The 24,996-nt window shown below is 33.4% G+C and overlaps 1 protein-coding gene across 2 annotated transcripts in view; it reads right to left on the bottom strand.

Annotated features, from left to right (window-relative positions):
• Window positions 1-6,247: 6,247 nt before the first annotated feature.
• Window positions 6,248-24,996, bottom strand: part of LOC132121688 (transcription elongation regulator 1-like protein) — a 99,637-nt gene continuing 80,888 nt past the window's right edge. For both annotated transcript variants that reach the window (XM_059531381.1, XM_059531380.1), the window contains exons 6-14: window positions 23,292-23,417; window positions 18,196-18,278; window positions 16,781-16,869; window positions 13,619-13,770; window positions 11,850-11,919; window positions 11,024-11,132; window positions 10,736-10,825; window positions 8,656-8,774; window positions 6,248-7,038 (exon numbers count right to left, since the gene is read on the bottom strand). In XM_059531381.1, the coding sequence (XP_059387364.1) occupies window positions 6,882-7,038; window positions 8,656-8,774; window positions 10,736-10,825; window positions 11,024-11,132; window positions 11,850-11,919; window positions 13,619-13,770; window positions 16,781-16,869; window positions 18,196-18,278; window positions 23,292-23,417 (995 nt within the window). In that variant the 3' untranslated portion in view covers window positions 6,248-6,881. The remainder of the gene's footprint in view (window positions 7,039-8,655; window positions 8,775-10,735; window positions 10,826-11,023; window positions 11,133-11,849; window positions 11,920-13,618; window positions 13,771-16,780; window positions 16,870-18,195; window positions 18,279-23,291; window positions 23,418-24,996) is intronic.

The following is a 24,996-nucleotide window of genomic DNA, read 5'->3' as shown; positions in this document are numbered from 1 at the left end:
CTAGAAGTAGAAACAAATGGTTGACCCTGAAGGTATGAAACACTGAAATCTAGTTTTTGCAGCAGCTTCTCATATATCACTTAGTTTATATGCCTATCTTGTGTCTCTCTCTATTACGAAGTCTTATACTGTATGTATAACTTATTTGTTACTTATTGCAAACAAGTTTAACTCTAAACTATTTGAGTATAATCCAATGAGAATTTGTCACTTATGTATCATATACATTTTACTTGATAATATTATGTTGAACTGACAAAAGTACAGCTCCTAAAATGTAATGCAGCTCAAATGTATAATTACAAATCTTGCTTTATTTGTTATGGTTTTATTATTGCACCATATTTACTGTATAAGTAAATTAATTAAGTATTATTTATTGAACGTTTGGAAAAGAGTTCATATTTTGTTTTGCTAATAATAACTGTATACAGTCAATGATGGCTGATGTGGTTCAGAGTTGAAAACCATTAATTATTATTCTAAAAGGGGCAGAAATGTCATGCGGGTGCGGAAAAATATAGGGTATTTTACTTATTGTTTTTACATATATACCCCCTTGGAAGAAAGAGCACATCAGATAGCACTGAGGGACACTTGCAGTCTTTATTGTCCTTATGCTGTGTGGATTTTTATAACAAAAAAGCAACGATGCATGCCAAAACTCCTGGAAGAACCTGTGCTCTCGTAAACCACAGCAGAGAGTTTCTTTAGTGGACGGAGCGACCACCAGGTGGTCCACAGCCTAAACACACCTGCTTGCCAAAATGAGATAATTCTCCCGTAGCCACTAACAAACGAGCGACTCTGCACTCTCAAGAATATTACATGGGTAATAGTTTTGGGATCACCACATGTACATAGTGCCAACATTTCTACTAGTTTTTCTGAATACGTTTGAATTTCACACTAATTAATGAATTCATATTATTTTTATTTTTTTAAATCACATTATTTTATTCATAATTTCACAATCTTATTATTCAAAGATGTTTATTTTTAGTGGTCCTTGCACAAAGCATCATTATTTTTGTACAAATATTACATCACCACTCTTTTCATTATTGATAGTCCTTACTAAGGAACAAATGGGAATAGTGCATCACATGTACAATAGATATTAAAGAGTAGTTCAAAAGTAGTTCAAAAATGAAATAAATTAATAAATATATATATAAAAATGTCCCAAAAATGAAAATTTGACCCCCTGGCCATCCAAGATGTAGATGAGTTTGTTTAGCATTACTTCACTCACCAATGGATCCTCTGCATTGAATGGGTGCCATCAGAATGAAATAAAATACATTTGTTTAGACCTTTTTTCAATTCTAAACTTTGTTTGATCTGTGCATATTTCTCAGCTGATTCATACGAGACAACATTTTTGCTGGAGAAAGAAATATCATGGATAGAGGACTCGTTTGAAGTTAAAAATGTCTGACTGACGGATTTGTAATTATAAACATTTATGAAGCTTTTCACTTCATAAAACGTTAACAGATTAACTGGAGTGGTGTGGATTACTTGTGGATTATTGTGATGTTTCTATCAGCTGTTTGGACTCTCATTCTGACGGAACCCATTCACTGCATTGGTCCACTGGTGAGCAAGTGATGTCATGCTGAATTCTTCAAATCTGTTCAGATTTCAGAGAAAAAGAAATCATCTTGGATGGCCTGAGGGTGAATATATTTTCAGCAAATGTTCTGTTTTGGGTGAACTACTGTATTCCTTCCATGATATCTCAGATCTGCATGTGTTTTGATGCAACTTGATTTACATTAAAACAGGTGAATATATATATATATATATATATATATATATATATATATATATATATGTATACATATATATATATCGCACCATTTTTTTCATTTAAATGTAAAAAGTGGCAAATTGAAAAAAGTGTCTGCATTTCCAGAATTCCTGTCATTCGTTAGTTTAGATGCCTGATTTCTGCATCTTGATCAATATTGATTGAGATACATTATCACAAGAGTGCTCAAACCAGTTTGCTCTCATTTGAACTTCTTTCTTTTGTCCTTTCTTCCCTTTCTGCATACCTTCAGATGGGTTTGATTCTAAAGCACTCATTTTCCTCTGTTTTCAAGAGATACACGCTTGCATCAGCACATTCGATGCCAAGTCTAATTAACCACCTGACTCTTCATTTCCTCCAGTGAGCCACACGTTTGAAATATTCTAAAGGAGGATTGTTTAGTTAGTGTTTGAGCTCAAGGATGTTTTAGTATGGATCATAAGATTTATGATCCAAAGTATGGATCATAAGATTTATTTTTATTTATATTTATATTTCAGTTAATAAGTCATTCTTTAGATTGTTATGACCATTTCCCACCCTATTTCTTGCCCTTAGAATTAGGCCTTTTTAGCTGCTGCTATACTCTCTCATCTTAAATGAGATATTTGCAGGCTGCAGGTTTGCCGTTTGATGTAATATGGAATTGATTTGTAATTTTCCATCCTACACTGATAGCCTCTTTGTAAAGGTTGCAAGGTTGGGTGTTCGATTCCCCGGGAACACATGATAGGTAAAAATTGATAGCCAGAATTCACTGTAAGTCGCTTTGGATAAAAGCGTCAGCTAAATGCATTAATATGGTAAACTTCTACAGCAATGCCCTTCCAGTCTGGTCGGGTACTGTATAGTGATCTCCCACCCTAAGCTTTCCCTCCCTGATCCCACAGTTTCATTAATGGATAGGAGTAGACACATGCTTGGAATGAAGCCAGAGAGCATGGATGTCCCGTAGAGCCATAATGGAGTTTACTCCCCCATAAAACAGTTTGCCAGCATACTGTCTGCTGTCCCTGTGCTTATTTATAGCTGTGTTTCAATGAGGTGACACTGATGGAGAAGGGCTGTTGACTTTTCCTCAACAGTGAGTCGGTTCAATCAGCCTGTGTGAGGCGCAGAGGGAATGCGGCACTACTGATGGCAAGAACACACTCCGGCTCCGTCACCCGGTAAATGAGCACTGGGCCTCAATGCCAGTAGCCAAATTCTCCATCATTCCCCATGTTTGGACCGCTCCACTGCTGTGAGAGACATAAGTCAGAGAGAAATACATTTATTTGGTTGAAATTTATACAAGGGCATTTTTTTCATGGGTTCAACACTTTTTGATTTGACAGTTTAAGAGGAAATAATTTTACAATATATTTTGAATATTGATGGTTGATAATATTTTACTGCGAAAAAAAATTTATTAGGAACAAAAAAGTGTTTACTTATTTATTATTAAAATACAAAACTAAGCGATGAAAAAATCTACTATATATAAAATATAGTAAAATACATTCTAAGTTGGTTTTTAGTTGTATAAGATTTTTGGATGTTAATGTTTTTGAAAGAAGTGTCTTATGCTCACCACGTTTGAATTTATTTGATGAAAAACAGTGAAAGAAGTAATACTCTGAAATAATATTACAATTTAAATTCACTGTTTTTAAAAAAGTTATGTATTCCTTTATTTTAACATTAACATTCTAGAATGCTTATTGATGCTCATGAAACATTACTTATTATCAACGATGAAAACAGTTGTGCTGCATAAAAATAATAATAATGATAAAATAAATAAATAAATAAAAAAACAATTGTGGAAACTCTGATACTTTTATTCAGAATTATTTGAAGAATAGAACAGCATTTATTTTAAATAAAATATTTTGTATTATAAAATTTTGATCATGATGCTTGGTGAATAAAATGATTTATTATTAGTATTATATTGAACACTATAAATAAAAGACAAAATGGAGAAATTTCTAGATGACCAATCATTAATCTTTATCTCTAAATCATTAAATTTAAATACAGAGCTTTGAGGCTTAATGTTTTTTTGTGGAAACCGATACATTTTTAGAAATATAAATATGTAGCTGCAGACTACAGTACATTGTCTTTTTATGAAAGTACATGATTCTCTTGATCCCATCCATCCAAGACAGGCTGAACAGTGACCGAATATATAAAGTTGTCTCTCCAGCATTTCTACTGCATGAAAAAGGTTTCAAATAACCACTGGGATATGGATAAAAAAATGCACGTTTATTTTCAGCCTTATTATCATGTTCATTAAGTATTCAAAAATATTTTTTTATATATGTTAATAAATGTTTTTTTTTTTTTTTCTAGTATTAAAATAATGAGGGTGCTGCTGATGAAGCAAACACAGTGCTTGTTGTTGGTTATTTGAGCTTTGCGGGAAATAAAGCTGAAAACAGGCCACAGCATTAAACCAAAGAGCTTCACAAAAGATGCCCAATGTCCTTTCCCAAATCCAGCATGAAGATACCAGTCCAAACAACATGAATTTAAGAAAAGTCTATATTCAAAAGAGTGATCATTTTAATTATGCTTATGCTTAATTATGACTGAGAAATAGTTTGTGTTAATGTGTCAATTGCTGACGAATGTCACTGCAACAAATGAAAATGTATCAACATTTAATTAGTCGCATCACATCCTAATTATGGCTTAAACTTCTAGGAACACAAATTAAATTGAACATGTTCAGCCTACATTTTCTTCTAGCGTGTCAACGTTAATGAAGAAACTGGATAAAAATAACATGTTTTCTGTTGGCAGGGAGATTGTGAGATGATTGGCTAGAGGTTGTGTATAATACATGTACAGTAAATTTTCAGAAATGTATTTAATTGGAAATCACTTTTATTTACTTTCCCACAATCTATGTTTCAATATCAAAAAGCAAAAAACAAACAAACAAAAATTGCAGATTGAAAGACCTTAATGGAGGTATTACAGTAAAAAAAAAAGACATAAAAGAAAACTAAAAATTTAAAACAAACATGAAAACATACATACTTTTTACATGCTAACAATATAGATTATGGCCCCAGGTTCAGAGTAGTCACTTTCCTTTTTGGTTGATGCTCCGTTGTACATACAGTATGTCTTACATCCAAAAATCATGTATTTTCATACATTTGAAATATCTTGGATGTTTTGAATGTTGTTCATTTATCTGATTTCAATATCACCAAAGTAATCTCTCTGGTTAAAATAAATTATTTATTGAAACTGCATGAAATATTTTTCAGTGATCTTATGATTATAATCATATTTTTGCATGGTATGCCATGTATGCTATGGAAATAAAAAGGAAAATGACTTTTTATTTCACAATTTGGACTTTATTTCAGAAATGCAAGATATGATCTCAGAATTGTGTTTTCATTTATTTATTTATTTATTTATTTATTTATTATTGCAGTTCCTAGTTTACATCTTGCAATTTCTAAGTTTACAATACAATTCATTATTATTATTATTATTATTATTATTATTATTATTATTATTATTATTATTATTGTCATGGAATAAAAATGGAGAAAAAAAGGGTCATAGCAATGTTTTAGCTCACAGTTCTTATTTTTTCTTGTAACTGTGAGTTAAAGTCTTGCAATAATAACTTTCTTTTTTTTCTTAGAAGTGTTTATATCTCACAATTCTGACTTGAATTCAGAATTGTAAGATAAAAAGGTAATTGCTGACTTATCTTATTTTGCAAGCAAAATAATGTTTAAACTCAATATTGCTGAGCCATGAATATGGTTTTTAGTGTATATAAAAGCTTACAGAAAATGTAAAATTGCATTTCAACCAGAATAAATAAAATAAAACAATTTATTTAATCATACTTAAAAACAGCTACATGAATTGAATGCAGCCAAGACATCTAAACAGTCATTCCAATTAAATTTACTGTAAACAGAATCCAATTGCTCTAACTTAGAAATAGAAATAGTTCACCCTAAAATGAAAATTTGTCAAATATATAGGCCATCCAACATGTAGATGAGTTTGTTTATTCATCGCAACAGATTTGAAGAAATTTAGCATTACATCACTTGCTCACCAATGGCTCCTCTGCAGTGAATGGGTGCCAATGGGGTCCAAACAGCTGATAAAGATCTCATAATAATCCACAAGTCTCTTACAAACATGCAGCTTTTTGCTTCAGTACATTAATTAATGGACTGGAGTGATGTGGATTACTTGTGGATTATTATGATTTGACTGATGTTTTCATCAGCTGTTTGGACTTCCATTCTGACGGCACCCATTCACTGCAGAGGAGCCACTGGTGAGCAAGTGATGTAATGCTAAATGTCTCTAAATCTGTTCTGATATAGAAACAAACTCATCTACATTTGGGATGGCTCGCGGTTGAATAACTTGTAAGCAAAATTTTATTTTCGGGGAAACTATTCCACCCAAATATTACAGCACTTCACAGAGCTGTACATAAATTTTCTGTAAAAAGTATGACTTTAAATTTTTACGATATTGTGACAAATTTAATGACTATAAACCTTTAGACGACATTTGAAAAATTAAATCGATACACAACACCACTTACTGATTCGCACAGATGCTGTGTAGAATCTGTCTTACTCTGACAAAATGGTTTCACTTCTACGGTCACTTTTAACACAGCGCCAGGCAAGTCAACACTTATTTACAATTATTAGAAAAAAAACATTTTCCACCTGTGTGCACAGGTCAATGGCTTTAGATACTTCCAGTGAGTCAACCTCTGTCTTTGTGTTCAGAGTTGCGATTTAGTAACCTCGTTATACTCAAATCAGGGAATACTAGCTTCAATATGAAACAGATTCATATACAGATTTCATTCCCAAACCGCTGCTCAGATTCTGCTGGTTCAGTATGGTTCCATTTGTTTGAAAGTCAGTCATTGAAAAGCAAACTGCCCTTTTGGTTTGGTCATATAAATGGGCAGGTGGTATCACTGTATACGCTGTGATAAACAGTCACAGGAAATCAGTTCATAGTACTGTGGAGAGTTCATAGCCATGTCAGCAAACACTCATCTCATCTTCCTCAGACGAATTCTGTTCTCTTTGTCCCGCTTCTTTAACGTGCCAATGAACTGGGTGAAAAACAGCTCCTGGTCTTTCCTCTTCAGTACCTGTTTAAACCGTGGATCGTTTCCATACTTTTCTGAAAACTCTTTGAATGTCGACCTACGAAAGAGGACATCAGAATGAGATCCTTGATAATCATCAGTTCCACTATTTTTCAGCTGTAAAATGTCTGATTGCAGCTGTTTTCATGGGAAGACTTTGAAAGCTTTCTCAAAAGGTGAGACCCTGCATGTCTTCAGTCTGAAGTGCAGGTGAAAACACATTTTCCCGCCCAGAGCATTAAAGCATTAAAGCACAATTTCAACAAGAAACACTCTCATTTTGATGCATTTGTTATCTTCTGAAATCTTTAACTAAAACCTTTTTCTAGGGGATTGCAAACTGGTTGCTATGACTTATGTAAGATGTTCTAAACACTTATCTATATGGTTGCAAGGGTGTTCTGGCTGGTTGCCATGGAATTGCAAAAGTGTTCTAAGAAGTAGTTGACTGGAGCAAGTTGAGTTGCTAGCATTAGAGGTTAAGGGTATTGCAAGTTTAATATTAGCATTAGGGGGTTTCAAAAATCTTGCACACGTGATGTCACGAGGCACACTAGCAGAATATGCTAAAGGATACAGTCTTTAGTGTCCATGTTAGTTTTAGGAAATGCCAGTTCAAGTCCTGCTTGGGGTGAGTGGGCGGGTTACATTGGTGCCATGACCCGGATATAGGGGGGTGAGTATAATTGTAGCCAGCTAGTAAGAGATGTGCAGGTAAACTTTACCTCCTGATATCAAGAGGCACAATAGAGACTGATGCTTTAGGCTTTGATCTTTAGTGTCCTTGTTAGTGTGCCCAGTCTGAGGTCACATGGAGTGAGCGTGGCGTGGCGTAGCGTGGAGTAAAGCAACATTTTGAACAAAAAGCGGAGAAAAATACTTTTTTTGTCATACTAAATCTGGATCAGATTCAGAGTGATGATCAAAACATAGACGGAAAAAATCGATTTCATCAACGACCCAAGTTTGCACAGTCCTAGACCAATTCCTGAGACTGCATTTTATTTAGGCAGTTTTGATTTATATGCTTCGTAATGCCCCAATGATCTTGTTATTTTACACATGCATCTGCTTTCATATGCAATCCCTTGTTTTGGTTTCTTCTTCACTGTGTTTTGATCCAGAAATTCAATACTCTTTTCAGAAGATGTGTATAGCGCTTCTTACTGCATATCATTAAAAACACGGAAAGCCAGAAAATTACGGCAATGGTGGGGGAAGAAGTTAATGCCAACATATACATATATGTATATCATATTTCCAACTTCTCATAGTCAAATATTTAAGATGATCTCTTCTTAAAAATATATTGCTTTGTTTCAATTACAGGAGCTGCGAATGTGGTAATATAAGTGCATTGATTCACTTCTCTTCAGTTCCTTTCACTATAAATGAATCAGGTACAGAACAGAGTAAAAATGAAAGACGTGTTCTGCTAAACCTGCAAAGAAGAAACTTCAAGAGTGTTAATCCCTGTGGCATGTTTGAATTCACTTCTGTGTGAGACCTTTAACAAGAAACAAGGTGAAACAAATACACAAAACCAAAGAAATGAGGACCCAAACTGCAAAGACCATCAGTTATTAACACCTTTGCTGAATAAATAATCCACTCTAGAGATGGATTTTATTAATGCATCAGCAAAAGCAGTCACACTTACGTAATGTAAACTCACCTGGATGTGATTTTTGATTCCTCAAGCAGTTTTCTGTACTCTTCTTTCGCTTGCTGGAGTTTGCACTTTTTCTCCTTGTGCTCCTCTTTCATTCTTGCTTTGACAAACTGATCATAAATCTGAGGAGAAAAAAAGTAGTATTGTCAACTAGTACAGATTTTTCTATGTGTGTGTGTCTGTGTGTGTGTGTGTGTGTACAGGTGCCACACTGAATTGAGGCTTTCCTCCATGCCACACTGAATTGTGGCAGTAATTTAAGCAAAATGAGCCCATACCAAGTATTGAGTACATGTACAGTAAATGAACATACTTTCCAGAAGGCCAACAATTCACTAAAAATGTATTATTATTAATATTTTTTTTTTAGATTATTTAATTATTATTATTTTTCTTATGAAATATTCTAATTTATGAATTGGTGCGTTTTTGTTAAATGTGAGCCAAAATCATCACAATTATAAGAACCAAAGACTTAAACTACTACACAGTCTGTGTGCACTGAATTTAATATGCAAGTTTCACAATTTGAGCTGAATTACTGAAATAAATGAACATTTCCACGACATTCAAATTGATTGAGATGCACCTGTATATATATTCATATGTAATTTATTATTTATAATATCAATTATTTAATAAATGTATAAACTGGGGCTGATAATTTAACACATTAATTAGATTAATTATGGAGAAAAATAATGTGTTAAAATTATAAAAATTATTATTAATGCTTGCCTCACCCCAGACCTATGTGGATCATCTGCCATTTCATACAGTCGATTGATGACTAATATGAGGCAGGGCAACTAATTACTGTATGATGGAGCCTAGAAAATGTTAAAATTCAAGATATGGGGCAAAACACCCGTTTGAGATTGTGTCTCTCATATTTACATCACATAGTTAAGAAATATCACAGGAGCTGTAGGCTAAGTGCAATATCACACTAGTGCAAATGTGATACTCATCTTATACAACAGTTCATTAAGAAGTTAATATTGTGTTATTCTAGACACAATGTTGTCTGTTTTGTCTAATTTTGCCAACCAAAATATTAAGACAAATCAGAACTGTTCAACCCCGAGCAACCCACAGCGGCATTTCATTTCCACGTTTCGAACGAATCTGGTGAACCATTTGGCATGTTGAACCATTCGTCTATGCGTTGGCTTTGAAGTGGCGCTGCACAGACCGATCCATGTATGACATCAAAGCGAGAGCAATTCAAAAGCGCAAGGAGTCGTCTGCTCATAAGCTCTTGCGGTTCTTTGATGTCACACACCGTTCGTTCTGATGGTGATGATTGGCTTCAAGTCGAACAAACCTAATGATTCAATGAACCATTCATAAAGAACCATTTACCTCACTCCTAAATGAATCAGACATTTTGAACAAATCAAATGAATGAATAAATGACTCAATGACATAACCATTAAGTCATTACCACCACCTACTGGCAGTTTTATTATTTAGAGTATCATTCCATTAAAGAATTTCATATTTTCACAGTAATAATAATACAATTAATAAAATAATTTATTAAAGTTATAGTTCACCCAACCAAAAATGACAATTATGTCATCATTTACTCACATGGTCCAAAAGAGTATATGTAATACATTTTATCAAACAAAATATTTCTTGCTGAACCTACTTTTTGTAATCTCTGTTTGATGCTTTGGACAACAATGACTTTAAATTATCTTATAATAATTTAAGTAAGTAATTTATCCAAATTTGATGTGCAATTAATTAGATTAATTAATCACCACATCATGTAATTAATTAGGTTTTTTTTTAATTGCTTACCAGCCCTATAAATACATATTTTTAAGATATTATTTTTAATTTCAATATTTAATAAATACATATTAAATATTTAATAAATATTAAAAATTTACAATATATAAATTTTCAGTGTGCAAGTCATCCTCGATACAAGACATTTGGTCTTACCACCATCTATTAGTACTTTCAAAACCATAGTAGGTTTGTCAGTGGAAATGTAGAGTTAATGAAGTTTGAAGTTCTGTTAATAATTGAGGTTGATTGAGGCTGATGTGAAACCTTTGTGTCATACCTGCTTTCGTTCTTCTGGACTCAGCAGCAGGTACCGTGGATCAAATACAATTTTGTGCAATTCTTTCTCCCAGGTGGAGAATGCAGACACCTGTTCAAAATACACAGGATGAATGATCCTCATCTAGAACAAACACGTCAGTTATGCCACTTCATTTCAAGATTCACAGTGTGTACAAATATACATAGTCTGTGCTACTTTGTTTTTAATTTTTAGTTTAGGATGAATGGTTGCATTAGCTTTTATATCCTTTTTTTTCTTTTTCATTATCATCACTGGATTTCTCACCCCTCTTTCCAGAAGCATGTCTCTGAAGTGGCCGATCCGGAGCTCCAGCGGCACAACCATCTGAAGAGATGAGCCGTTTTTTCCTTCACACTCAGCAGGATGGTCCAGTCTTTAAAGGAATGGAAACACAACAGCTCTGATGTGTAGTTCTGTAAATATTTTGTCCAATACACAAAAAAAAATGATGTAGAAACTAAATTGATGTTTTCAAAAACAATTGCAAAAAACAGCAAGTAACAAATTGAATTAAACATGACAATTTTAAGAAGAAGAAAAAATAAAGATTTTGTTGTACTCCAATAATCTTCAGATATTACAGATATTTTTTTACTACATTGATTCTGCACAGACTATTACGATAGTTAGTTTATAACTCACTAAAAAATCTTCAAATATTTTGAATCAAATATTGTGTGAACTAAATATTCATGGCATTTCAGCAATTCTTACCGTGCCTCGTTGCTATCATAACTTTTTATCATACACTGCAAAGTTTGGACATACTTTGTTTGTTTTCATCATCGAAACTTTTTGATCTAAAGGCTTATGACTAAATGCTTGAAGTATTGATGAAAAGCATTAATCTATCTATCTATCTATCTATATATATATCTATATATATATATATATATATATATATATATATATATATAAAATGTAAAGTGTTTTCTTGTCTCCACAGACATTTGGGAGTATTTCAAACACCCAACTGTTCAATTTAAATGATCTCCAAGTATGCCAAGTATCTCTTGATACAAGATCCTCCTCATCAGTTAAAGCAGATTAAGATTTGCTGTCATATTTTACATGGGCCGATTCAACTTACTTGTAGCGCTTGTTCTTTGAACTACCTTCCTCTTCATCATTGTCATCATCGTCAGCATTTGAGCCATCGTCTGTTGATGGAACAGAACATGCTGTAGAGCAGTACTGTATAAATCCAGGCACTTTACTAGGATTTAACATTGTAAACAGATTATCAAAACAAACAAGTGATTAATTAGTAAAAACACGTAACAAGTTTGAAAAGTTTTATTTTTGCACATAACTCCAGCTTTTCTGTATTGATATGCCTGGCTCGTGCCAGATTGTTAATCCGAAAAGCACAATAAGAACTAATTTACTCGAACAGACATTTTTAAACTTTAGACGCTGAATAGATTAAGGTCATCAATAGATAACCTCCATGAAACAGCTATGAAACTAAATCAATAAAGATGAAAAGCCTTCTGGGAAATCAAGTCAACCGTATAATAACTTCCAGACAAGATCCAGACTAATTCAATATTTGCAGAGCCGCTTCATTGGATTACTCCTTTTAGTTAATCCACGAGAACACCAGTTCTGTAGTTGGTGGGTGTATTAAACTTTTGCTTGAGCATCATTATCACACTGTAAGGATTAGACTTTCAGCCAAGTTCATCACTTTACAGACTGTGCTCCTGTATTTCATATCATAAAGTCGTGAGTTACACTTCACTGATTCAGCAACTTAATCTGAACATAAATGGGTCTTTCCTCGAGGCTACAGACGGGCTTTCCATCCTGATCTCATTAGTATTTGCAGGTATGCTACTGTTCAAAAGTTTGGGGTCAGTAAGTTTGAATACTTTTATTGAGAAAGGATTCATAAAATTGATCAAAAATGACTGTAAAAGAAGAACTTTCTGTTCATCAAATAATCCTGAAAATAATTATTTCCACAAACATATTAAGCTGCACAACCGTTTAATAATAAATATTAAATGTTCCTTGAGCAAATAACCAGAATGATTTCTGAATGATCATGAGACACTGAAGACTGCTGAAAATTTAGCTTTTCCATCACCGTAACAATTACATAGTAATTCCTGTTTATTTACATATATTTTATATTTACAAATAAAATGGAAAACAGTTATTTTAAATTGTAAAAAAAAAAAAAAAAAAAAAAAAAAACATAATATTATGTTTATACTGTATTTTGTCAAACAAATTCTTGGACAAAGAGACTTCTTTCAAACAATGCGAGTCAATCAATCAATAAATCAAACTTTTGATGGGTATGGTGTACAGTATATATATATAAATAATTTGTTTTAGTAGATGTATATATTTATTTATGTTTAAGTGCATTTACATTTTTATACATTTGGATGCATACAAAAACAAACAATGTGAACATATGCAAAGCATCTGAAAAGTAAACTCTTTTACCGTACAACAGTTTCATGGAATATGCAATTTAATCACAGGTTGATTTGTTTTCATGAGACTGAATTAGATTTTTTTTTTTTTTTTTTTTTTTTACACAGTTTACACATTTACTGAACCTTCCATAACAGTTTTTGTGTGATTTCTAAATACGTTGATGTTTCAATTATAATTCATACTTGCGGAACTTTTAATTAAATTCAGCTATATAAAGACTTTGTCTGTGCCATCTGGATTTCATTTATAAATAAATTTGCAATTAAACGGATCAGAAAACACATTGCCTGCATACCAATTTGTATATTATTCATTCTAAATGCTATCTAAAATTTTAGCAAATTGTATATTTAAGAGTGTGTTAAATATGCCTGAATGGTCTACTATTTCTGGACAGAGTCTCACCTAAAGAGTCTTTCTTGCGTTTATGTGGCGGGTCCTCGATGATTCGATTGAGGTCTCCACGGTCTTTCAGATCCACTGGTTTCTCCCATACTGACAAATGCATGGTGGGATTGAAGAAAAACACCCTGTCATCGCCTGTCCATACTACACACCTACAGAAAAGAGAGAGATGCTGTCATGCATTTATATAGTCACATACATGCAGGAACACAATCCGACAGACTGTTCTCACAATGACTAAGAAATCCTGATGATGAAAAACAGTCCCAGCACGACTAGAGAGACCCAGAGAGAGGATTTTGGGTCACAAATGGCAGCTGAGAAAGACTAGATGGGCTGAATTTGACCATTTGATTCAGAATTTGATGTATTTTTTTGTCTTCACCAGCTCTTTTTTTTTTTTTTTTTTTTTTAGGTCGTAATCATCCAGGAGTTACACAAGATTTTTAATGGATAAAATCCACAATACAAGCCTACAAGCCTATTATACATTTAAGCTTTATGTCATAAATCCAAAAGTAGCCAATATTTCAGACTTTTCGCACTAGATATTCTTTCCTTACAGTGATAATTTAAGACCCATTTCAGGCTTCATTCAGGGCATGTCGGATAAAGTATTCATGGATTTTGCCATGGTCTGTGAGGTAATTTGATACAACCTCATGCCAACCATGACAAACCAATCCTGACATTTCATTTTGCAACCCCATCGCATCAGGGAGATCGGCAGTGCCTTCCTGTTCCATAAAACTGACCCAATGATATAAATTAATAAAAATCTTTGAAACGGATCATCCGCTTTACTCATATGCATTTATTCATAGTGCAAACATATGGCTGGCACTACACTCATGCTTCATTTGTCTTTCCATTTATATTGCAGGGATTCTTGTGTTTTAAAATCATTTCCATGCAACCTCCATATAAAACAATAACTACAAAATTAAGTTTAGAGGCAAAAGCTCTACCCAAAGGACCATTTTATTGCTTAGAGATTGTTCTTTTTTTGCTTTGGAGATGCAAAATATATATATATATATATATATATATATATATATATATATATATATATATATATATATATTTTCCTTCTATTCAGACTTACAGTACTACGCTGAACAACTATAAGGTATCTGTATGTCAATTGCCCCCAAAAATGCAAAACATCATCATTTTGTGCCATTTCTGTCCACCTTTAAGTTTATCTTGAAGTTAATACCACAAAAAAACAAAGTAAGAGAGAGAGAGAGAGAGAGAGGGGGAGAGAAATAATAAATTTGTGACCATGGACCACAAAACTTAAAGTCTTAAGTAGATGGGTTTTATTTGTAGCAATAGCCAAAAATGCATTGTATGGGTCAAAATCATTGATTTTTCTTTTATACCAAAAATCATTAGGATATTAAGTAAGGATCATGTCCCATGAAGATGTTTTGTAAATCCCCTACTGTAAATATATCAAAACTTAATTTTTGATTAGTAATATGCATTGCTAAGAACTTCATTTGGGCAACTTTAAAGTTGATTTTCTCAATATTTCTCAGATTCCAGATTTTCAAATAGTTGTATCTCAACCAAATATTGTGCTAACAAACCATACATCAATGAAAAGCTTACTCATTCAGCTTTCAGGTGATGTACAAATCTCAGTTTAGAAAAATTGACCCTTATGACTGGTTTCGTGGCCCAGAGTCACATTTGAAAAGTGAAAAGAGATGTTACCTGTGTTTACAGGCAGTGTACTATGAAATATATATATATATATATATATACACATATATATATATATATATATATATATATATATATATATATATATATATATATATATATATATACCACACAAAAAAACAAAACAATAATTTATTATTATTATTTATTTTCTTATTATTATTTTGTTTGTTTTATTTAGTTGTCTGCATGTGCTGTGCAGATCATAAACAAGCTGCATGAACAGGGTAGTCTGATTCGCAAACATATAAGTCTCATGAAATGTTACTTGTGAGTGAATCAGAAACATACAGCCCAACAAACCTAGTTCGATTCTCAAGCATTTGACTTTTATGAAACGGTACTTTTAAGTGAATCAAAAACAAAAACATACAGCACAACCAGCGCTGTCCAGATCACAAGTTAATATACTTAATCAAGAACACACTTCAGCGTAATCAGTCTAGTTCGATATGTGATGGCTCTTATGACCCAGTGTTATTTAGGGAATAAAATCATATAGAACAACCAGTGCAGAACTACTTGATCAAAACATACAGCACCTCCAGTTCAATTCCGTTCACGAACAAATGGCTCTTATTTTATTGGCAAATTACTCTTTATTTTATTTATAAAATCAAGATTTTTGCAATATACCAAGGCTCCTTGTGCAATTTACAAGATTAGCTAAGTAAACAAACATTTATAATTGGGCTATGCCTATATTAATCAGAATTGACTTGAACATTTGAATGCACAAGTCCTGACTGTGATGAAAGTTGAGGACAGAGGAGGGTCATTTGCTCCTTTATTTACCACAGGAAACTAACCAACATCCCTATCTGGATAATCACACAACAGCTCCAATTCTGGTGTCATCAACCATCAGCCAGTTTGTGTGAGTCAACAAAAGCTGAATGCGAGAAGCCATGACGCCTGCTGGGCTTCAAAAATGTGTGTGTGTGTGTGTTTTGCAGTGAAAAAAAGCCCACACTGCTTTGGCAGAGAACAAAAAAGTAAGTCTTGCACAACACGTCGCCCTTATGCAGGTTTTCGATTGGGTGTCAGTGTATCTGTTTAGCTCTGGAGGTTTGCCATGTGCACTTCTGTATTTTATTCAAGCATTACTGTCATCAAGCAGTTATAGAGTGGCATGCATCTTTTAAATAGTGCTAAAGCTGCTGACATTTATGACAGACTAAGAGGAGATAAAACAAACAACTTTGTCAATATATATGAACAATCTGGCTATTAAACTATTCCAAAACACATGAGAAAATAGCACATTTACAACAGTAGTATTTGAAAGTGTAGGTTGACACAGACAATTGCAAAAAACACAATCGATCGGTCATTATCTTGCTTGCAGAGAGTCATTTATTAGCAATAAAAATGCATGAAATTGATGGTAAGCCATACAATCATATTTGCGCAGACAAAACGGATAGTTACCATGGTGACCCAGGTATAGGCGTGGATGCAACTGGCCGCTTGTCTTTGAACGAGCTGTCCTCATCCATACTGACTTTAAAAGGCTCATCCTGGACACACATACACACACACACACACACATACAGAAATGATGTGTCAGCTTGACATGAGGGCATATAATGTTGTCTGAGTGGTCTTGTGAGTTTTTATACGGGATTCAGGCCAGATTCATGACCAGAACAAGAGTCAGGGCCAAAAGCATCAAACAGCGTTCACAATTGAATGAGTAAAACAGAATGTTTTAAGGAATTTTTTAAAAGTTTTTATTCTTATTCTTATCATTATTATTATTATTATTATTATTATTATTATTATTGTTATTGTTATTATTATTATTTCAGATGTGTGTGTGCTGTTAGTTAAAAAGAAAATATTTTTTGATGGTATTAAGTATTTTATGTATAAAGTAAAATATTAGATGAAAAACACAAAACTTCTAAATTTGCGCGCACACACACACACACACAAACATACATATATTATACATAAAATAAAACAATACCATCAAAGGTTATACATTAAGGAAATCAAGAAATTATTTTCTAATCCTGTAATTCTGACCAATCCACAGTTTTACAACAGTACAAGCAATAAGAAACTTAAAGGTTTCAGTAAAAATAGCTCTAATAATCAAATATAGTTTGTTTTAGTCAATACTTGTGTGATTTATGCATTTTCATGCTTATCAGAGTATCATATTTTTATCTTAGTAATATATGCAGATTGTTTGAAATCACTTCTGAAATCAAGTCAGTTGATTCAGTTTGGCAGCAGACAGTGAGTCTTTAAAATAGAGCGCATATGTTTTTTTTTTTCTACTCTGTAATCATTCAGGCAAAGTGAATCTCAATTATCTCACCCTAAACATGGGTTACAAGGCTAATGATAAAATATAGTGCTGATTATCCACCTGATAAATGATGTAGATATGCTCAGTCTTGAACACACACTCAGAAAACAACCAATTACCCAGTCCCTGCATGACCGAATGATGCAAATGACTGATTCTCTGAATAAGGTCAGGCAGCAGGCTTGCGGTCAAATGAATTACGGTTCTGGGGGAATTTTGTTAATTAATCTGGCTGAGAAGATTTTAAAAGCCGTCACCTACAGGGACTCTATGGCAAAGCACACTTCAACAAAAGCGATTATTAACTCAAACTTAATTGGACTCCAAATCTGATTGTGCCCACAGTCTGACCTTTTTTCACAAATCATTTTGATATTCTTTCTGCCTCTAAGACAATCCAAAACAATTTTCATGAGGACCAAAGTCTGGCAACGGACAAACAGAATGGCAATTTATGTTGATGTAGCCGATATCATGTTTTTAAAAATCAACTACAGCTAATAAGAGAAAGATAAGGATTACAAACCTCAGCTTTTGCCTTTGGGTTTGGATCACGGTGGAGCACCAAGGCGTCTGTGCAGGATGGCTTCCTCAATTCCAAAATCTTATCTGAGGACAGATAAATGCTCAATATCCCCTGATTACAAAATTCACATTATTTATTCAAACAATCAGTGCCTCATTAATAGTAAATTTAATTCAAGTAAAACATTAATAGGAAATTCATGTTCACTTCATCTACAATATTAATCAAATGGTTCTGGCATCCAAATTAATCAATGAATTCCCATAATGAAAACATTGCAAATCAGGTTAGTGAGATTTTCATTTTTCATTTTGTCTTCTGTTTTAAGCTGAGCTATCATCAAGGAAAGAGGGGTGCCTTCATTTGCATGTATGAATATAGGCTGTGTGTTCAGTTATAAGTATGCTGATTTGTGTAAATTACAGTATTCTTCACTGATTGACTGCTATTCTTTAGCTTTCTGGTACTACTAGTGAAAAAGCTTTTGTTTTGTATTTTTCTAATTTAATAATAATCCTTTTTAACTACACACACACACACACACACACACACACACATACACACATACATATACAACCGAATTCCGGAAAAGTTGGGACGTTTTTTAAATTTTAATAAAATGAAAACTAAAGGAATTTCAAATCACATGAGCCAATATTTTATCACAATAGAACATAGATAACGTAGCAAATGTTTAAACTGAGAAATGTTACACTTTTATCCACTTAATTAGCTCATTTAAAATTTAATCCCTGCTACAGGTCTCAAAAAAGTTGGCACGGGGGCAACAAATGGCGAAAAAAGCAAGCAGTTTTGAAAAGATTCAGCTGGGAGAACATCTAGTGATTAATTAAGTTAATTGATATAAGGTCTGTAACATGATTAGCTATAAAAGCTTTGTCTTAGAGAAGCAGAGTCTCTCAGAAGTAAAGATGGGCAGAGGCTCTCCAATCTGTGAAAGACTGCGTAAAAAAATTGTGGAAAACTTTAAAAACAATGTTCCTCAACGTCAAATTGCAAAGGCTTTGCAAATCTCATCATCTACAGTTCATAACATCATCAAAAGATTCAGAGAAACTGGAGAAATCTCTGTGCGTAAGGGACAAGGCCGGAGACCTTTATTGGATGCCCGTGGTCTTCGGGCTCTCAGACGACACTGCATCACTCATCGGCATGATTGTGTCAATGACATTACTAAATGGGCCCAGGAATACTTTCAGAAACCACTGTCGGTAAACACAATCCGCCGTCCCATCAGCAGATGCCAACTAAAGCTCTATCATGCAAAAAGGAAGCCATATGTGAACATGGTCCAGAAGCGCCGTCGTGTCCTGTGGGCCAAGGTTCATTTAAAATGGACTATTTCAAAGTGGAATAGTGTTTTATGGTCAGACGAGTCCAAATTTGACATTCTTGTCGGAAATCACGGATGCCGTGTCCTCCGGGCTAAAGAGGAGGGAGACCTTCCAGCATGTTATCAGCGTTCAGTTCAAAAGCCAGCATCTCTGATGGTATGGGGGTGCATAAGTGCATACGGTATGGGCAGCTTGCATGTTTTGGAAGGCTCTGTGAATGCTGAAAGGTATATAAAGGTTTTAGAGCAACATATGCTTCCCTCCAAACAACGTCTATTTCAGGGAAGGCCTTGTTTATTTCAGCAGGACAATGCAAAACCACATACTGCAGCTATAACAACAGCATGGCTTCGTCGTAGAAGAGTCCGGGTGCTAACCTGGCCTGCCTGCAGTCCAGATCTTTCACCTATAGAGAACATTTGGCGCATCATTAAACGAAAAATACGTCAAAGACGACCACGAACTCTTCAGCAGCTGGAAATCTATATGAGGCAAGAATGGGACCAAATTCCAACAGCAAAACTCCAGCAACTCATAGCCTCAATGCCCAGACGTCTTCAAACTGTTTTGAAAAGAAAAGGAGATGCTACACCATGGTAAACATGCCCCGTCCCAACTATTTTGAGACCTGTAGCAGAAATCAAAATTGAAATGAGCTCATTTTGTTCATAAAATTGTAAACTTTCTCAGTTTAAACATTTGCTATGTTATCTATGTTCTATTGTGAATAAAATATTGGCTCATGTGATTTGAAAGTCTTTTAGTTTTCATTTTATTAAAATTTAAAAAACGTCCCAACTTTTCCGGAATTCGGGTTGTATATATGATATGAACACAGAAATAAATTATATAGAAAGCAATTATTTTAAGATGTAATAACATTTCACAATATTACTGGTTTAACAAAATTTTTGATTAAATAAATACAGCCTTGGGCAGCATATAAGAGACTTTGTTCAGAAACACTGAAGATCTTACTGATCCCAAACTTCTGACAAAGTTCTAAATAAAATAAATAGTACATTTTGCAAAAAAATAAAAATAAAAATAAAACTATCTCAGTCCTTCTACTTCAACATTTAATGTTTAATTCAATGTGTTATTTGCTGTTTCTTTGTAATTAATTGTGAAACTTACTAGCAATTTCTGAGTGAGAACTGTTTCTACCCCCACCCCACCCCCCCATACACACAAAAACACATTGTACTTCATTGAGTACAAACAATGATGTATGCATTGCTCTTTATGAATATTGACAGAACATTCAGAAAATCTATAATGCACAAAAAAAGAAAAAATAATCACATTACAAGCAACATCTAAAAGTTATCAAAAGACATTGCAACACATTCAGAACCTCTAATGATAAGAGTAAAACCTTCTAACAACAACCACATAACAGCTGGCAGGCAAATCAATGAGAAAGCAACACACTGAGACTGTCATTAATGGTAGAAACCATTATACACTATGCCATCACTACTACTAAATACATAGTTTGAACACACTCAAACTCAGTCTAGCCCAAAGTAATTTTCACTTTATCTCCATGGAAGGGTATGAAATTAGATGTGGCAAGCATAAGGTGGAGTGGAAATCAAATGCACTGCTTGATCTTTTGTCCTGCATGAAATTAAACTCAAACAGGCAGCATACTGAATTCAGCAGCTTTGGATAGAACAAAAAAAAAAAAATAATAAAGAAAAATAAAGAAACATCAGGGAGAAAAGCTCATGTTCAGAGGTAGGAAAGGGATTTGCTCAAGATTTTTTTGATTCTACATATTTACTGTTAAGTATATGGCATGCAAACAATTAATTGTAAGAGGAAATACAAGTGGTTAACTTGAATATACATTTGATAACTGCAAATGAGGTTTGCCTCAATTTCAGTCTTTTCCTCACACACAGCAGCCAAATGACTTCAGAGGACTTGAATATAGTGATACATTGTACGTATATGGCTGATCTCGGCTTTTTAAAGGACCTCTAATAATTTGTTAAAACATGCCAACAATATGGTAAAACATGCCATCAACGTGCTAAATTGTGCTAAAAACATAAAACATGTAATGTTAGCAACTGGTTAAAATATTGTAGAAACATGCCAGCAATGTAAAACATCCTAGCAACTTGTTTAAATACTAGCAACTTACTAAAACATGTTAGCCATGTATGCTAGCAACTTGTTGAATATTTAGAAATATACCAAAACATGCTAGCCTTGTGTTAAAACATGCAGCTTGCTGCAACAAACTGCCAACATGTTAAATAGAAATGTTGACAGTTTGCTAGAACATAGAGCCAACAATTTGATAAAATATGCTACCAACATGTGAAATCATTCTAACAAAACTTAAGAAATTCCTAGCATGTCTTTTAAAGGTCTGTTTTTGTGGTTTAGCAGTCTGAGGAGGTCTAATAGGGTTTTAAGTAGTCTATGGTCTGAGTTTTCATTGGCCTGTCTGACTTTTTCAGACTGAGTATAACCTCCAAACTTTAAGCTTCTAATAGTTATTTTAAACTTTCAGACAAGCCAATATCAAAGTGTGTCAACAAACTTGACCCAGTTTCTTCAAAAAACAAAACAAAACAAAAAAACCTTGTGAACAGTAGTGTATGTATACAGTTAAAGTGGGCATAGGGGGAAAAGCTAGTAATGGATTACTTATAGAACAACTAGCACTGACACATCCTGATTAAAGTTGGATGAAACTGTTCTGGCCCCATAGCAACTCTTTGTATTACAAGAAGCAACTGATTTGCAATAAACGCTGAATGAAGATTCTGTTTGATTTATATCAGTCATCATCACAGAGCTAGAAGCACTGATGGGAAACCTTTTCAACCACGCCTACACAAACCATTCATCTGTTTCTGTCAGCGCAGATACTTCCGTGCCACACTTCCACTATAAAGTCTTAGGTTGATGGAAGACAATGGAGAAGAATATCTGTGTGGCGACCAGTTGAATCACAAGCTGCTTATGGTGCGATAAACACAAGGCTGCTGTCCAAAATATGTCACACAGGGAATACAGACCATAATGTAGAAGGAAAGAATATGATTGGTTGAACATTGCTTGACATGTTAAATCTGGTCAGTTTTGTTGGCTAGAGTGTGCAGACTCAGATCTGTGTTGTAGAAAATGCAATGAATTCCATGAAGATGGGAAAAGCAGGTGATGAATACCTGTCTATAGGCTATATAGTAAATGTAATTTAATTAAAGTCTCCTTTAGAAGTGCCTGCAAGGTTGGGATTTTTGCAATAAACATGTCAGGAAAAAAAATTACGCAATTTAGAAAAAATCTCTCACTTCAGAGATGTGCAATAACTTTTTTTTTTTAAATAAAAGTGGCCTAGGCTGGGATAAAACTATGATTTCAAGAGAAAAAAAAAATTCAAAACAGATTTTTAATTAAAGAAATATAACTTGTTGATAGCTCTGTCCATTGTTACTAGACAGGTAGAATAAAGTTTAAAACGTTTCTATCAGATGATCTAATTTATAGGTATTTTTACCTTAAGAGAACACATATACACCAAGGCTGCATTTGTTCAATTAAAAATACAGCAAAAACAGCAATATTATGAAATATTATTATAATTTAAAATAGCTATTTTTATATTAATATATTTTGAAACAATTTATTCCTGTGATCAAAGCCAAATTTGCATACACTACAAAAGCAATTGTGGAAAGGCTACTTAAAATTGAATTATATTATGTGTTTTCTCACCTGTTGCTCTTTGCTTCTTCCAGTTTCCAGTAAGTAGGGTCACCCCAGGAGCAGAGAGTGATGTTACTGCAGTTATCTGAGAGGGCAGGATGGGTCCCAGTAAGCCTTCCCAGCTGCTCCGTGTTCCTGTATTCCACAAAGGGAACATGGAAGAGCATTTTATTATGCACAAAGCATGGAAACAGAGAATGACAGACTTGTAAGGCATAAATAAATTTTATGTATATATACACTTTTCAAATTCATCAGGACCACCTTAAGATGAAATAAGCTTTATATATATATATATATATATATATATATATATATATATATATATTAGTACAGACCAAAAGTTTGGAAGCATTACTATTTTTGATGTTTTTGAAAGAAGTTTCTTCTGCTCATCAAGCCTGCATTTATTTGATCAAAAATACAGAAAAAAAATGTAATATTGTGATATATTATTACAATTTAAAAATAATTGTTTTTAAATTTATTCTACTTTAAATTATCATTTATTTCTGTGATGCAAAGCTGAATTTTTAGGATCATTATTACATGATCATTTAGAAATCATTCTAATATTATGATTCATTATCAAATTTGGAAACAGTTCTGCTGCTTAATATTTTTTTCAGAACATGTGATACTTTTTTAGGATACTTTGATGAATAAAAAGTAAAACAAAAAAAAGAAAAAAAAGAAAAAGAAGCTATGTTTTTAAAATATAAATATTGTGTAATAACAACATACTGGTCAGTAATTTGGGGTCAGTAATTTTTTTTCTTTCTTTTTTTTTATAAAATCAATACTTTTATTCAGCAAGGATGTGTTAAATTGATAAAAAGTGATAGTAAAGAAAATATATTATTAGAATAAATGCAGTTCTTTTTGACCTTTTATTGATCAAATATATTAGACAGCAGAACTGTTTCCAACACTCATAATAAATCAGAATATTAGAATGATTTCTAAATGATCATGTGATAGACTGAATGTTACATGTGACACTGAAGGCTGGAGTAATGATGCTGAAAATTCAGCTTTGCATCACAGGAATACAAATTTTTTTTCTGTATTTTTGATCAAATAAATGCAGGCTTGATGAGCAGAAGAAACTTCTTTCAAAAACATTAAAAATAGTAATGTTTCCAAACTTTTGGTCTTTACTGTGTGTGTGTGTATATATATATATATATATATATATACATACAGTACAGACCAAGAGTTTGGACACACCTTCTCATTCAGAGTTTTCTTTATTTTCATGACTATGAAAATTGTAGATTCACACACAAGATTCACAAAACAAGAACCCCCATAAGGAACCATACCGCCAAAGATAAATTGTGTTCAATAAACTCAAGTAAACTTGCCAAAGTGGTTCCTGTCTGAAATGCACAAACATTATGCAGTATAAGTCAGTCTGGCTATCCATTTTCTACTAGCCAATAAGGCTATGGATTAAATTCACAAATCTCAAACCCTGCATTGACAAACCTACAAGAGGACAGTCAGCAATATAACTCTCTAGATCAAAATAAATGTTGCTTTCATCATTGGGATTCAAAACAGCATTTCATTTTACTCTCTAAACTTAATAAACTGATTAAAGCTTCAGTCAAAAGTTCGTCTGACTGTTTAAACACTGAAAATGTTGGAAGAGGAGGCTTTTTCTCATCAACTGGGCCATATTTAACCTTTAATTTTCTAGCGTCTGTCC

This window comes from Carassius carassius, chromosome 39 (genome assembly GCF_963082965.1).
Source record: "Carassius carassius chromosome 39, fCarCar2.1, whole genome shotgun sequence".
Classification (NCBI taxonomy): domain Eukaryota; kingdom Metazoa; phylum Chordata; class Actinopteri; order Cypriniformes; family Cyprinidae; genus Carassius; species Carassius carassius.
Note: the sequence above shows the minus strand (reverse complement) of the source record. Positions and strands in the feature narration are given on the sequence as shown.